This window comes from Salarias fasciatus, chromosome 5 (assembly GCF_902148845.1).
Source record: "Salarias fasciatus chromosome 5, fSalaFa1.1, whole genome shotgun sequence".
NCBI classification, from domain to species: Eukaryota; Metazoa; Chordata; class Actinopteri; order Blenniiformes; family Blenniidae; genus Salarias; species Salarias fasciatus.
The window spans coordinates 14850719-14865833 of record NC_043749.1 but is presented as its reverse complement, the minus strand read 5'-3'; the positions used below and the strand labels follow the sequence as shown (position 1 = coordinate 14865833).

Genomic DNA, 15115 nt, shown 5'->3' with positions numbered 1-15115 from the left:
TACACTCCTGGAGTGGATCTGTCAGAAAGGGTGAGGGTAAAAGCTACTCTGTGGCACTTCACGGTGGGCTGCAAGCCAACAGGAAAAGTAAAACGTTCCATCCTGCCCAGCCCAGTGGAAACACTGACACAAGGAAATGCTGGAGCCCTGCTTCCTCTTTTCAGCTGTATGAGAATAGCGGACACAGTGAACTTGGTCTGACACAGAGGAGCTGACAGGCTGTAGGGTTAAGGCAGTCAGGCAGTGATACACAAAGAAATAAGGAAAAAAAAAACTTGGTTAGAGATGCCACGAAGTAGGTGGCAATGCCTTAACCGTATATGTGTTGCAGGCCACAGGGGCCAATTCCATCCTTGTCAAGGGGAGTGCTAACCTTCTCTCCTTTCATACAACACGCCCTTTCTCTCGCGGCTGCCACGTTATATACCCAGCGATCACTGCCGTACGTCTCGTTCACGGTGAAGTCATCAGACTGTCCACTTACAGCACGCTTCTATTATTATTTTATATATACAAATTACAAAGCCCGATACATTTCCCGACCCTCCAAGTAGGTTTTTCATCAAATATTCTAATATTTTGCTTTAGTTTCCCTCCACCCATAATGCATTGCACGGAAACGGCGAAATATAATTGGAGGAAGCACACACGTGATCCCGAGTCACACAATATACTCGTACAAACTCGTACCACAAGTCAATTTACGCCTCCGATTGTTTTCACAGTTCCACTGGATATACTGGTGTTTTGTTTCAGTCCAGATGTGAGTGGAAAGGTCTGAGGAAACACTTTTAAAACGAGCACCGGCGTTGTGGTGTGCTATCGCTTTTTGCCACCAGAGGGCGACCACGTGCCACCATCATGCAAACATGCTTGTCTTCTGAAGTTGTAATTTATATGAATTTTAACGTTTTTTTTACCTTTGTGTGTTTTTTTTTTTTAATCTGCTCATGTCTCTGTACTCATGGATTAAAAAAAAAACCTCATGCCACAACATTCTGTCTCCTGCCAAAGAAGAGCAGAGGGCATGTCCATATTTCTCAGACAAGTGTATGAATGTTTTTTTAAAGGCATTTTCAACTCACAATCAAGCTTGACACAAGTAAGAGTGTAATAATTCAAATTTCAGCACCACAGACACCAGTGTGATCCTTTTTATCTGATCACATTCACAATACATTTTAAATTAATTAAACCCACATTATGAATATCCCTGGAATAAATGACCAACAGATTATTCAGATTTCAGAATATGTATGTACGGGTACGTTTGGTTCCTTGAGATCTCCGTTGCTGTAATATTTACACACTAAGAATGTTCAGAAATCCAGTAGATCTGGTGTGTATACAAATCATGCTGGTTCCTTTCAGGCTACTCCAGATTACTAATGCTGAAGGCTGAAAACCCCATGAAGTACTGATGCTTATAAATGCGTGGAAAATGATGAATACAATACAATACAAATGATATATTTAATCTCAAACCAAACATAAAAAAGATGGGCTTAGTTTGAAGTTCAAACACCTGCCGTGAACATGGCTTGACAAGACTTACTAGTCACTCCTCCCTTTAACCAATATAAATCTAATTGAGAGCAAATAGGAGCAAAATGCCAAACAGAGCTCCAAATAGATCTCACGTTTCCTCTCTCAGATGTTGAGGAATAAATGATAAATAATATACACAGTGTACAAAATATCCACTGAACCGTTTAGAAGATACACTCATTTGATCCGTTAACTCGTTTAGATTGATCACAACACAACAGGTCTGCAAAAACTACAATTTTCTCAAAGACAATATGGTTCATGTAAGTTTGAGACTGGCAAAGGTGCTGAGTTCAACTTGTGATTATTGAGGTATCTTTGCAGAATGAGAGGTGTTTTTAACAGTAATGTCACCCCACTGACATACACATGCATTTTAAAACATGGTGCATTGTATAAGACGCAACCGCAATATGAAACATAACCTCAAATGATCACCTCTTTAAATGTAACTAAAAAAAGTGCATAACAGAACGTTTTGTGATGGTGAAATTTGGAAGAGAGTTGTTGGATCGTGTCAGACTGTCAAGAACAATCCGAGAGCCGTGTGCGGCGCTTTAGTGCAGGCATCAATCCGTTAAAGCAGCGCTGCTGAAGCACCTGCTGTGGAGAAGTTACCCGTTACTTCCCGAGGCCTTCGGCGCTGTACCATATCAGGACTTCCTGAGCTTTTTTTTTCAGGCCCAGAGCAGCCATCCCCAGACCGTGGCTGCCTCCTGACACTTTGGCTTCTGCAGGAACAAACACACTGTCTGAGTGGAAATGAGTTTTCAATCATACACACCAGCTATAATGCTGGCAGTGGCCTAGTGTCAAAACTGCAATGCAAAATTATTAAAAAATAAATAAGAAATGATTTACCACTATAGTAATAGAGTAAAGCCAGCCCAACTGCAATGCTGAAACAGCCCAGAAAGAAGACGGGACCTAGAAAAGAGTTTGCATAATTAAAAAAACAAAACAAAACTAACCAGTGTAATTATTTTCCTGTTTAAAATCATACAGCGACTGTGACAAATAATGACACAAAAAAGGAATATTCACTCTGGCATGAATTTTGAAGTGCATGAGTGAAATGCAAGAGTGAAAATTATTCTTACACACCACACACACACACACACACACACTACACAACGAATAGACAATAAAGAAATTATTTGTTGTAAAATAAAGATGTGAATAAACATAATTAGTGCGAATATTGTGTTATGCTTGAAATTAAAGCTAATAATACCTATAAAAGAGAATCATGTATGCTGCTATTTAGACCAAAATGCTTACTGTCCATCATTCAAAGCAACACCCTTTATACACTGCATAATAAGAGCGACTACATGTACTAAACACACACTGATATAGGTCATTTAAGCTTCATGTCTCACCCCTGTCGTTCAGAACGTATCTCTGCTGGCAGCTTTGCGGAAATGCAAGTGGATCGAAGTTATTATCTGAAGGCAGAGTAGTATAAAAACAACTGTAAAATATATCAGCATACATAAAAACATTTTGGAATATTTGTAACCAAGTACACTGTGTCAAACGATTTAAAAATTATGAAGGTAGGAAGACACATGGAAATAGCTTTAGGTCCTAACCTCTGAGGCGAAGGCGTGTGGGCAGGCTGAAGTAAACCTCCTCTACATGCAAGTGAAGAGCTCTGTAAAATTCCTTGCATGCTTCATCGCCTTTTCGCTGCAGGTGTGTCAGGAGCTCACCCAGACGGACACCTGTCGGGACGTCCAGATTCCTGAACTGGAGGAGAGTAATAGCATTAGGATATTGGCATACTAACCTACAGATGTGTGACATAAATTCTACAGAACCCATGAATGCTTTTATATTATAGAGATCGTGCCATTTTTCTGAATGAAATTATTGCTTTTCATTTAAAAAAGTAATTTGTTGATGAGGTAGTTGTGTGAAAACAAAATATGAAAATATAGTTGTGTAGAAAGTAGTGCTGTCAGTTTTAATCGCATTGATCGCAATTTAATCGCATTGATCGCAATTAATCGTGATTAATTCATGGAGGACTGTCAACAATTAACTTTTTTAAAGTTGAGATTAATTGCAATGAAGAATCTAATCCTCATAAATCAGTCCCAATGTCAGGAAAAAAACACTATTATCCTCTAGTTCTTTTCTTTGACCCAATTGGCAGACCTCAATGGATTAATCACGATTAAATTGACAGCACTAGTAGAAAGACAATATGAAAAAGTACTTTAGAATTTAAATATGGTTTTAAGCAAGATGCATAAAAGTAGGTATAAAAACACTCTCAGCTCTGCAGTAAAATGCTGCAATACCTAAATCATGTCATGTTTGCATTTAAGATTCTTTTTTTTTTTTTGCAACGACAAAGCATTAGACTCAAACAAACACAAAGCAAAAACATCAAATACTGCTTGTAAACTGATATATGAGAAACAAGGCACCAATAATATTTGCATAAAGACAACACAGTTTGGATAGGGGTCATGCTGGTGCAGGGTGGATTTATTTTGGCTCCTTGGGAACAGCCTGCAAATAAAGCCTTGCATGACATTTTAACACAGGCTGTTTATTTGTGGGACTGTTTGCAGCAACAACCCCAGGACAGGACAGGACAGGACAGGGCAGGACAGGACAGGACAGGACAGGACAGGACAGGACAGGAGGGACTGAGGGAGGACTCACTCTGGTGGCCTCCTTGTCTGTGAGGATCTGTGGGTAGATCCTGTTCAGTTGCAGGATGAGCTTGTCCACCAGCTCCGTGTCCAGCCTGCTGTCAGCCCGGAGGAAAGCGCTGTCCTCTGTCAGCTGCTCGTGAAAACTGTCTGGAATAAAAAGGACAACACTGCGGCAACTGGTACTGAATGAGAAAGAAAGGTAGCGCGAAGTCGCACTTTCCGAAATGAACGAACACATTCGCCAGATAAGAAATGGCAACATGGGAGATATTTGATATTCGTAAATATCTGATAAAACGCCCATTGATTAGCAAGCGTGACTAAAACAAAGTTCAAATGAACCACTTTCTCCTCTCAGGCGTCTTGTTAGGAAACTTTCGGAAGCCTTAGAAGGAGTCGGTCTCCTGTCTGTGTTAAACCGAAAGCCACCGTCCACTTCGCCTGCGCCGTGGTCGTGCTCGTGACATGTTCGCGACGGACACGCGTGGAAAACAAACAAGTTATTAAGGCGCTATTTGTTGTTTTTGTGTAAGAAAGACACAAACCTCCCATTGTGGAGTCCCCTCTGTCCTCTGCTTGGACACGCCCTCTGACGTCATCACGCAGCAGGGATGGGCAGCGTCAACATATTTGAAAAAAACCTCACTTTCAGCGGAAATGAAATGTTAGACAGGGCTGAAATTTACCTTCATTTATTAATTATGAGGATTTAAAGAGAGTTTGGTCTTTAACTGACATCTTCAGCACTTATTATTATGTACAAATATATCAAAACGTACTTTTAAACGGAGAATTCAAGAGGTTCATTGAGTAAATGTCATTTTAGCTGAAAATAAAGTCTGAATTGAATAACTGATAAAAACTTTGTTCAACTAATAGTTGCTGCACCTTTCCCTATCAGTATAATGTTTATATTTGTATACTATTTATTGTGATATCATTGAATACCCCACCAATGGGAAATACTAACAATAGGGCCACACACCTAATTAATGTTGAAGGAACTGAAAAAAAAGTTCTAATCGTCAAGTTATCTGAAATTTGTGAAAACGAGGTGAATGTATCTGTTCACTGCATTTCCGGTGATACAAAATGTAATAAATGTTAAGTAGGGGTCACCATGTGCAGCTTCAACCCAACTGTAGATCATCAAAGATGCCTGTTAAAATGTATTCGTAAAAACCAAGAGAATAGGTCAATAGAAATGTGAAAAGTTAGATTTATTTACTTTTTACCAGCCACGAGTGTAAGCAGAGACAGACAGCCTACATACATGTTGCTAGTGTTTATTTAACCACAGCTCAGTTTTCTTGAAATTGTGACCGTTCAGACTTGTTAAACAAATACAACGACAAATCCTGTCTTCAGAACATCGTCAAATAAATACAACTGCAGCAACAGTAACAACATGTAACATTAATAGAACCACAACTGTGAGTAGCAACAAGTAACATATTCTGATACAGCACATAGACTTTAGTCTTCTCTTTACAATGGCTGCAAATTGCACTTCAAAAACAAGTCACAAAATGGCACTGCAGACACATTATTTTACCACGCAACAAGATTTACAAAAAGTTGTAATAAAACACTCAATCATGGATAAAGTTTATGAATACTGTTATGATCTGACCTTAACTTAAAAATCTTTAAATAGGATTTGTAAAGTTCTTTCTCAGACGCAACAGGAGTACTTGGATTTGTAACAACTCTAAGAACAAGAACACAAAATGTGGTTAGGACCCTGACTCTGAAACTCCGTAACTGCAGGATCATAGGAGGACATAAAGTTTGTGTGTAACATCTCTTCTCTTTTATAAGTTGTCAAAAAAGGCAAATCTAAATCTAAGGCCAACGGGCAACACAGGAATAAAAAAAGAAAAATATATTTGCTTCTTATTTTTTAAAAAAATTCAAAAAAATAAGCCGATAGTTCTGGTTTAAAAACGCAAAACCCTCATTTGTGACTTTGTTACTTAATAAATAAGGTTAAAATATGTCTAGATACATAAAAATATTAAAAACCTGGTGGACTAGCATGCACAACCAGTATACACACTGTATGATATCATTAGCATTATTCAAGAATTGCCAAAGAGCAGACAAGTGGAAGAAAAAGTGCTCAGTCAGGGAAATACAGGCAATGAAAAATCCAAATGCTGGACTCTTCCCATGGATCGATCATTATAGTGGTGCATAATGTTGGAAGACCGATGACTGCAAAGGGCAGCTGGAGGAGAGATGCATATCGCCTGCAGCCGCACAGGCGTCGGGGAATTTCACATACAGGATTTGGCACTGCAAAAGGAAGGCTCTTGGCGAATACTGCGGGACGTGTGCTTGTCTGAACGGTGGCATGCCTCGGACCACGGCGTGGGGGAAGAAACCAGAAGCAACAGTGACTGCAAGCCGTCACGCACTCTGACGGACTCCCGTTAAGGACACTTGGCTCGAGAGATTCACTGCGAATGGAAAAAAGGGGGGAGAGGGAGAGATAAAAAGTTAGCTCTTCTGTGTTTTCCTTCCGATAATACAGAAAATCTGGCATTTGACCAAAATGTGTCTTCCAACTGATGTGTGTGTTTGTCAGGTCTGACATGAAAAATCTTCAGAGACCTGAGCCTTTCTGACTTACTCGATGGCTGGCGGGGGCAGCCTTGCCCTTTGTTTTGGCCTTGCCTCCCGCCGCGGTGGCGCTCTTGCGCCGCGCCTGCTCGTGGTCGAACTCCAGATCCTCCAGGCGCTGCGTTAATGCCAGTTTCTGCTGAATGGCCATGCGCAGCAGGGAGTTCAGCGTCTTCTTCTCGTCCTCCGCGGCGGCCAGCTGCCTCTGCATGTCGTCCAGCTGGGTCACGTACTCGTCACATCTGTGAGGGAGAGACGCGGGAAGGGCGATTCAACGCTGCTGCCAGGAGGGGGAGACGTCTGCCTCGGTCATCTGCTGCAAACATGTTCTCCCCCCATTTCCCCAGACAGCATTTTCCAGATGGGAGGCCGAGTTGACTGCAAGTGTTACATCAGATTATTCCCACAATGCACTGCGTCTTTCTCATAAACACACAAAACAACAGCAGAAAAACCACTGGGGCTCAAAGCTTTGTAGAGATGCTGAAGAGGGAAAACAAACACGTGGCTGTTTGGAGTTTTTTTGATTACGATAGCAGACGTTAACCTCTATAACACCTGTGTTCTTCATCACTGGGCTAAAATACCGTCAAGTGACAACTGCATTCCCGTACGTTGTCCCCAAGTGCCAAAAAAGGTTTGAGCCAAGTGCAAGACAGTGAGCATGGAGTTATAAAACACTCAGGATGCACATAAAGTATTTATCATACCTGGTGGCAAACATGGCTCGAAGCGAGGAGAAAGTAGCAGCATCCTCCTTCAGAGCTTTGAGTTCATTCCGGAGCTTCATCATGGTGTCAGTCACCATGGCCTTCTCACTCTCGTACTTGCTCTTCAGGTTGGCCAGCGCCACCTCCGCTGTCTGAAAAAACAGTGGTGAACATTAATCCTACGTCCTTTCTCCTAAATAACTACCATAAATAGCTCTCATAAGAATATATGTTCACACAACACTGTAATTTAACACAACTAAGAACACAATCTGACTTATTGTTTACAATACAAACTTGTTTGCTGTGACTTTAATAATGGATTTTCTTTTAAAAGTGTTATACTGTTCTTCATAATGTTGGCTGTTCTTCCTGTCCAAAGATGTTGCATGTGACACTTCACATGAAAAACCAAGAATGCTTAAAAGAACACCAATAAGAATACTCAGGAATTCATGTGATGATCCTTTTCATCCAAAGATGATTCAATTCTTGACTGGAAATAGTTCTGTAGGTTGTTCAAAATCTCTTTGTTTTCTGTGGAACCTCTACACTGTGAAAGAGTTCTGAAGGACAGTGGTCATATGGGTGTGAAAGCATGATCATAGAATAGTGTAATATTTTCAGCTATTGCTAAAACCCTCATACGGTACATGTATATGAGAACCACTGCGCTAAATCATCCCATCTCATTCTGTTTCACTGAAACAATGGACTTCCTTCTACAGACACAGCGGATGTTTCCTACACACGGCACACTGGGGGCGATCCTCTGACCTGCTTGTTGGCCTTCAGCACGGCTCTCAGAGTGGCGATCTGTTCCCTTTTGGTGCTCAGCAGGGACTTCAGCTTGAGAATCTCCTCCATGCAAGCTTCTTTGTCTTTGTCTGCCACTGCGCTCAGCTCCAGATTGGCAAGTCTCTGGCGCGACAGCTCGGTGGTGCGGTCCACCGCCTGCTGCAGGTGGCGGATCTGGTCCCTGATGATGGCGACGAGGTTGTAGATGTTCATGGGTTCTGGGCGGTGCTCGTGCGCTGCAGCCGAGGTGCTGTTGGTTTCTGACTTTCCGGCCTCGGTCTCACTGATCAGCCCGTTTGTAAGAAGCAGAGACTGGATCTCCTTCCCTTCTTGCCCCCTCCTCACGATGGCCTTGCCCTCCTTGTAGTAGTCGAGCATGACGCGGTTTGGCGTCTCGTTGTTGCACATGCACACGTGGTTGTAGAGGTTGGCCAGCTCCTCGCTGAAGGCGATGAGCTCGTCCTGAGCCACGTTCAGGCTGCCGAGCGACTCTCCTGCGGCCTCGCTGACCAGACGGAGCTCCTTCTCCAGACGAGCCACCTCCGCTTTATCCGCCTGGCTGATCTTCTCCAGGGACGACAGCTTCGACCTCAAGTCCTGCACGTCGCTCTCCAGCCGCGCCCGCTCGTCTTCGTACTGCGTCCGGCACTCCTCGTACTGCGCCCTCAGCGTCTTCAGCTCTGTCCTCAGCTCCCCTGCTTCAGACACCGCCACCGTGTATTTACACTGCAGGATCTCCGGGCCGTTTATGTCCAGCTCATAGTAATCCCCGTCGTCGTGGCTGTCCCGGTCTTTTTCACTGTCCAGAGCAGACTGGCGCTCCTTGCTTGCGTGGAGTTTCCTCATGGCGCTCAGGTTTTCGGTCAGCCTGTTGACCGTTTCCTTTTGCTCGGACACTGTGCTGTAGGCCTGCTCCAGCTGCTTCTGGTTCTCCTGCAGAGAGCTGATCAGGGCGGCCTTCTCCCTCTCCACCTAAAGCAAACAGAAGGACATTTTCACTCCGCTTGGCAGAACCGGATCAAAACAGGATCGGCAAGAACGGAATAAGACATTAAACGCTACATCTGTGCACGTCACAGATCTCTTACCTGCACGAGCTGCTGTTTGAGTTTCTGGATCTCTGAGATGTTGAGCTCGCTCAGCAGGTCGTCCACCAGGCTTGGAGCCGGCTTGAAGGCCTCTCCCCTCTTGCTTCCTGCAGATCTGTTGTCTTCATCGCTCTCGCTTGCTTTAATCAATCCGTTCTCGAAACCTCTGATCAGATCGTCGTTGTCAGGTTCCATGACAGTGGAGGGATCGTCGTGGAGTTTGGGGTTATCGATGGACGTGTTGAAAGTGCTGCTGTACACGGAGCCACCGATCGTCATGTAGTGGGACAGCTCTTTGCGCAGCGTGGCTTTCTGCTCACGCTCTGTCTTAATGGTCTCTAAAGCTTCTGTGAGCTGTCGATCAGCGATGTCTCTCAGACGCATGGCTTCATCCAGCTGGCTGTGAAGACACTGGGAGTCCTCCTCCAGGCGGCGGATCTCATGCTTTAGACCTTCAAATTCCACCTGTGCAGAGGATCACAAGCATAAGCAAGGCAAGTCCAGTGAAGCGACATATGCACAGTTCTGCACAGGCGTTTAAAAGAGAAAATTAAGAATACATCCCAATATTGGTAAGACAATAAAGAGTACTGGGATCACCTCCAGCGTGTCTCACCTGGTTCTGCCTCAGCACAGACACTTGCTTTTGGAGAGAGATGTTCTCTTCCTCCAGCTCACTGTAGTCCTGCAACTGGCGCGCCTCCCGGATCTTGTACTCCCTGATGTCGTCCCGCAGCTGAGAGCGCTGCAGCTCTGCCAGGTCCGAGTTCTGCAACACAAGAACAAAGAGGAGAATGGCAGCATTTCACAGAGGAATCCATGACGAGCGAAATGCAAATCGATCAACTCTATCGCTACGTGACGAGACGAGCAGTTTGATTCCTAGTAAAGGTCTGGTCAGCATGAGTGAAATGAGGACCAGCATGTCTGCATGTCTCACATACCAACAGGGGCAAGACCTTGGCAGGCGACCGCAATGACGGAAGGACAGCATGGTCCACTTACCAATCCATGCTACAGAGAACCGCGGCGGAGGACATCCTTTGTGTCACTCGCTGTGAGCCATTACATCATCCATCCTACTGGGCTCAGGACAAACCTGCTTGTGGACCCTCCCCCGTTCCAAGTGCCAGCTTTGTCAGAACCCACACTCAAGTTTTATCTCCATCATTACTTTAAAAAAACAAGCTTCAGACTTTTGGAGTCGTGACATGAGCCTCTGATGATTTTTACACAAATATAAGATAATAACAACTCAAAACTTCGACTGAGCTGGATTTTAAAAAAAGTTCAAAGTGGTCAAAATGAATTTTTGAGAGTGAAAGATTCACATGGTACATGTGTTATTTATTTATTTTTACTGTTACCTCTCTCATCTCCAGGGCAATAGATGACAGGCGATCATTTTCAGCTTGTGCACTGGAGAGAGACGCTTTGGCCTGTCGGAGCTCGTTCTGCAATTCCAGCACCTTCTGCTGGTAGAGAGCCTCCTTACTGGCAGACTCCATAATCAGTGACTCCTCTCTGCTTTCTCCGTCTGCCGCCACCTTCCTGTGAGTCGAGTGTGCTTGTCCAAAGGCCTGCGGACAAACAGACAAAGAAATAGCGACAATAAATCAAACAGAAGATTAATAAACTGGCTTTAAAATGTGCAGCTGCAGTCACTGGTGTCTTTTCATCCTTAAATACCTGAGACCTGTTTTTACATGCTTTATCCACGACTGTCTGTTTTTGTAATGAAAGGGACCAATCTGGAACTACTGCTTCTTATGCTGTTTGGTAGAATATAGGAATGAATTCAAATAATTATAGTCAATTTTGTTTGATTCGAAAATAAAAAGAGGAAATTATTTTAGGGTAGGGGGTAAATAAAAAGACAAGCATACAATTACTACTATGTAGTAACATTCAAAAGATATCAGGAATTATTGGACATGTGAGAATACATGGACTAAACAAACTAAATATAGAATATTAATCAAATATCATGTCAACAGGATTTAAAGACAGATCCCTGGGCGGACTGACTTATAGACTTGAAGTTGCAAACCCTACAGTTTCTGATGCAAAGCGGTAATGTAACTGTCAGTCAGAAAACGGATGTGTTCCTGCGGTCAGTCATCATGAGAGCCGATCAGACGACTGAAGGTAAAAATCAAATGTGATGGAACATCAGCCTGAAAACTTAAAAAAAAAGGAACTATGTTTGGTTTTATGAGCTATCACGCGAATGACTAAAACAGTGACTCACCATTCGTCTTGCAGCTGAATGTTATAATGTGGACATAACTCGCCTTCAGTGTGTCACAAAGCATAAGTCATTCATCGACGCACTCAGGGTAAGAAGTGTAGTTCTTTATTTTGACTGCTATTGAGTAAGAATACACAAACTTCAGCTCCCACGACTTCCCATTTGCTCTCTAGTTTCATGCACCTATCACTTTGGATTTGCTGCATCAAGGCTTGGGATGAAGTTCCACTCTGTCTATCGTGTGAAAGACTAAGAGCCCAGGCTGAGCTGAGGAGCCACAAAAAAACTACACTGAATTATTAAGAGTGAGCAAAGAACATGCAGTTAACAGACAGCAAGTAACGCCCACACAACCATGGAAAGAAGCCGTGATGAAAGTTCCTCTAATGACTGACCAAAGGCTGCAAGAAAGCTCAGACTGTACCAAACAGAAGGGGAAAACCCACTTCTCTCTTGACATACAGCCTCATTCACCCACACATTGAAATCTCGGCAGCTGATATTGCTTAATCCTTTTTGTCTGGTTTGTGAATCTTATTACATGAAAAAGAAAGAGATCATATACAGAACTGGGGTCTGAGACCCGCTACAGGGCACCAGATCAGAGACTTCGCCTGCAATGAAATCATCAACACTAGATCTGCACATAATCTACTGTAGAATTTAGAGCAGCTATGGCAAGCTTCAAAAATCCCAACTTCTCTGCTCACCTATGAGAAATCTGTCACGCCAAAGACCATTCACCCCCCTAAATGGAATGCAATTCAATAACATGTTCACTGGGATGAACTGAGCTTCATAATGAAAGTCCTGTGATAGGCTGGTGACTTGGTGAGTGTGGACAGGAAGATGTGTTGCTCTCCGAGCATCCTGTGTGAATGAAGCAGCAATGCCAACTGCAGGAAGTTTAAAGTGATGATATTTTGGTTCATCAGTGAGTTGTATCAAACCATAACAGAGGAGCTGCATGCCACAACACAGACTTTCTTACATTGCTTGTAACATAAGTAGTCATCAGAAATTAAAGGGACCAAGAAGGTAAATATACAAACTACAATCAACTTTTCTGGAAGTGGGGACAGTAAAGCTAAAATACCTCTATAATGGGTGAATCTTGAGTTTAGTTTGAATCAAAGTACCTGCCTGCCCTCTATTTGATTTCCACTGAAGCTATGTTTATTTCTTGTGAGACTCAGGAGGTTAAAAGCTGACATCAGCTTAAGAAGCTGCACACGTCTGATCTGAAGGCCTCAGCCTTTGGCCAAGTGGCAACAAGTGATGCCAACTCATGGCCATATTAATGCCACTGCCTAAAATCAGTTAATAAAACGTTGGATATACGTCCAACAGGTTTCATACAAGTATGAAAGATTTAACCTTAAAGGTGCTCTGTTATTCTTCAAGGAAATAACAAAATATAATCAATAATCAAGTGATTGAAATGTAATAACGATCTGATTAATCGATTAGGAATATGTTTATTCTCGATTAGCCTGGTAGGTGTGTGTTTGTGTGCGTGGCTGTGCGCTCGGTCACCTCCTTCAGCTGATCCAGCTCCTGGCGGACCGCCTCGTACTCCGTCTCCAGCTCATCGAACCGCTGCTTGAGCTGCTGCTTCTCCTCCAGCACCGCCAGCCCGTACTCCGCCGCCTGGATCTTCTCGTGGCTCGTTTCGCGGAGCTCCCGCGTCAGGCGCTCCACCTCGGCTCGGAGCCACTGCGGCCCGGCTTCTGTCACCAGGACCGCTTCGGGATATTCCTGCTCCTCCGTAGACATCTTGGCGAGCCGCCGACTCCCAACTGTAACGGGACCCAGCCCTGACCGAGCAGGAGGAGCGGCCAGAAAACCACCAAGACCCGCAAATCACAGCCTTCTTTGTTTGAACCGCATCGTCGGAGCTTAAACGGCGTTTGTTCCCCGATGTGTTTGACTGCGGCAGACTTCGACGAAACCCAATTTAAACCGCGGTTTTGTCATTCTCGTGCACTTTCTCCAATCCCTTCATGAGGCTGACAGAGGAAACTTCTGTTGAGATCATCTATTGGAAAAAGCTACCACTGCACGGCGTTCAAACGCTCCGGTCCGTGACGGGAAATGTAGTTCTGAATCAGATACCGGTATCTCAACGCCTACTGGAGTCAGCAGCCGTATGGACTCCAGGTACCAGAATGCATTGCACAGTTTGGACCGGATCTCCAAGTTTCTGAATGGTTTAGTGCATTAATGCCACCTAGCGTTTAAGCCATGAAACTGCAACCATATTCACAACAATTGACTGATATTCGTCTTTCCAAGATGCCCAATTTTAACGAGCTCATTAAAGCTCAGTTTTCCCACAACCTGACCAGTGTAATACATTTGTTGAAGTATTAGAGGAGTACATCGGTGGAAAATATAGACATAAAGTGCTGCTCAAATATTGCTTATTATAGATAGATAGATAGATAGATAGATAGATAGATAGATAGATAGATAGATAGATTTGTTTTTCCCCACCGAGAATGCATTATAATATAGCAATGTTTAGTTGAACCGGTACATTACTGATTACTCTTTGTAGTACCCGAAAGCACCAGCAGAGGGACCAGCACACCACCAGAAGCAATTTATTGAAGCCAGTTTAAGACGATTAATTGTCCGCTGAATATCGCGGTTCAATCAGATTGATTAATCAAATTAGACTTTTTAAAAGTCCCCAAAAAGTTCTAAATTTAAACAGTGTTGTCAGGACAGGAAAGCGTGCGCAAAAATTCAGGATTATTTGGTCTTTTCTTTTTCTTTATGTTGGTTTTGCAGGTTTTTTGATGCATTGACTTTTTTGGGGGATATTATGTCTCAATATGTGTCTCAATATGTCCAGTTGTCTAGATAATGTTGAAATTACTTGATATACCCTTTGTGGTTGAAAGTTGGTTATTTTGGCATTAAGCATATTTGATCATTTCTAACATAACTGAGCTTTAAGCATTAAGTGTTTTTTCTTGTTTTTTTAAGTATGGAATAAAACTCCACTTGTGTCAGAAATGTTTTTGTATTTTGTGTCATAATGTAACTGTTTCAGCCTGCTCTTGAGCTTGACTCATTCACTGATCATTTCAATGTCTAGCTCCCTGTAAATGTACCAAGTAGCTGTGTCTTGGAGCCCCCTTTTGGACTCTACTCAGCTACAACAAGGAGGAGAAGGAGACCCATCAGGCAGATTGCAACTTCTTGTAATGTTGCAAAAGGTGTCTCAGCAAAGGACCTTCCAGCATACTGTTATTGATTGCCCAATGATAGCACAGTGCACTTAAAAGTGAAAGAGAAACCCTTCTAGTGTGGGACTTTCCTGACATCTCAACAGTGTGGTTTGAGCAGGTTTATGGAGGTCACATGGTCTGTCTTGACTATATCTGCCTGTCAAAAGTCTTCATAGTGTTACAT

At 43.2% G+C, this 15115-nt stretch overlaps 2 protein-coding genes and 1 non-coding gene across 3 annotated transcripts; all 3 read right to left on the bottom strand.

Moving 5' to 3' along the window:
* Positions 1-267: 267 nt before the first annotated feature.
* LOC115389366 (U6atac minor spliceosomal RNA) lies at positions 268-395 on the bottom strand. The gene has a single exon (XR_003931594.1). It is a non-coding gene; the product is annotated as a U6atac minor spliceosomal RNA (small nuclear RNA).
* Positions 270-4812, bottom strand: card19 (caspase recruitment domain family, member 19). The gene is made up of 6 exons (XM_030091485.1): positions 4766-4812; positions 4228-4367; positions 3144-3300; positions 2931-2996; positions 2410-2475; positions 270-2279 (listed from the first exon to the last, which is right to left on the bottom strand). The coding sequence occupies exons 1-6, from the start codon at positions 4770-4772 to the stop codon at positions 2170-2172; spliced, it is 546 nt and encodes a 181-aa protein (XP_029947345.1). The 5' UTR covers positions 4773-4812; the 3' UTR covers positions 270-2169.
* Positions 4813-5492: 680 nt separating this feature from the next.
* LOC115388372 (protein bicaudal D homolog 2-like) lies at positions 5493-13759 on the bottom strand. The gene is made up of 8 exons (XM_030091483.1): positions 13229-13759; positions 10809-11021; positions 10058-10210; positions 9442-9906; positions 8333-9325; positions 7556-7707; positions 6856-7087; positions 5493-6682 (listed from the first exon to the last, which is right to left on the bottom strand). Exons 1-8 carry the CDS (start codon positions 13466-13468, stop codon positions 6680-6682), a joined length of 2451 nt encoding a protein of 816 aa, XP_029947343.1. The 5' UTR covers positions 13469-13759; the 3' UTR covers positions 5493-6679.
* Positions 13760-15115: the final 1356 nt, after the last annotated feature.

What these genes read in the sequence shown, in the direction of transcription:
- card19 (XM_030091485.1), bottom strand. An exon ending in CAGACAAGGAGGCCACCAGA is followed by an intron (nt 3,301 to 4,227) that starts GTGAGTCCTCCC and finishes ACTCTCCTCCAG; the next exon opens with TTCAGGAATCTGGACGTCCC. An exon ending in TTTACTCTATTACTATAGTG is followed by an intron (nt 2,280 to 2,409) that starts GTAAATCATTTC and finishes TTGTTCCTGCAG; the next exon opens with AAGCCAAAGTGTCAGGAGGC.
- LOC115388372 (XM_030091483.1), bottom strand. Translation starts at nt 13,468, where the DNA reads ATGTCTACGGAGGAGCAGGAATATCCCGAAGCGGTCCTGGTGACAGAA. An exon ending in TGCTGAAGGCCAACAAGCAG is followed by an intron (nt 7,708 to 8,332) that starts GTCAGAGGATCG and finishes CTGTTTTTTCAG; the next exon opens with ACAGCGGAGGTGGCGCTGGC. An exon ending in CGAGCCATGTTTGCCACCAG is followed by an intron (nt 7,088 to 7,555) that starts GTATGATAAATA and finishes TCTCCCTCACAG; the next exon opens with ATGTGACGAGTACGTGACCC.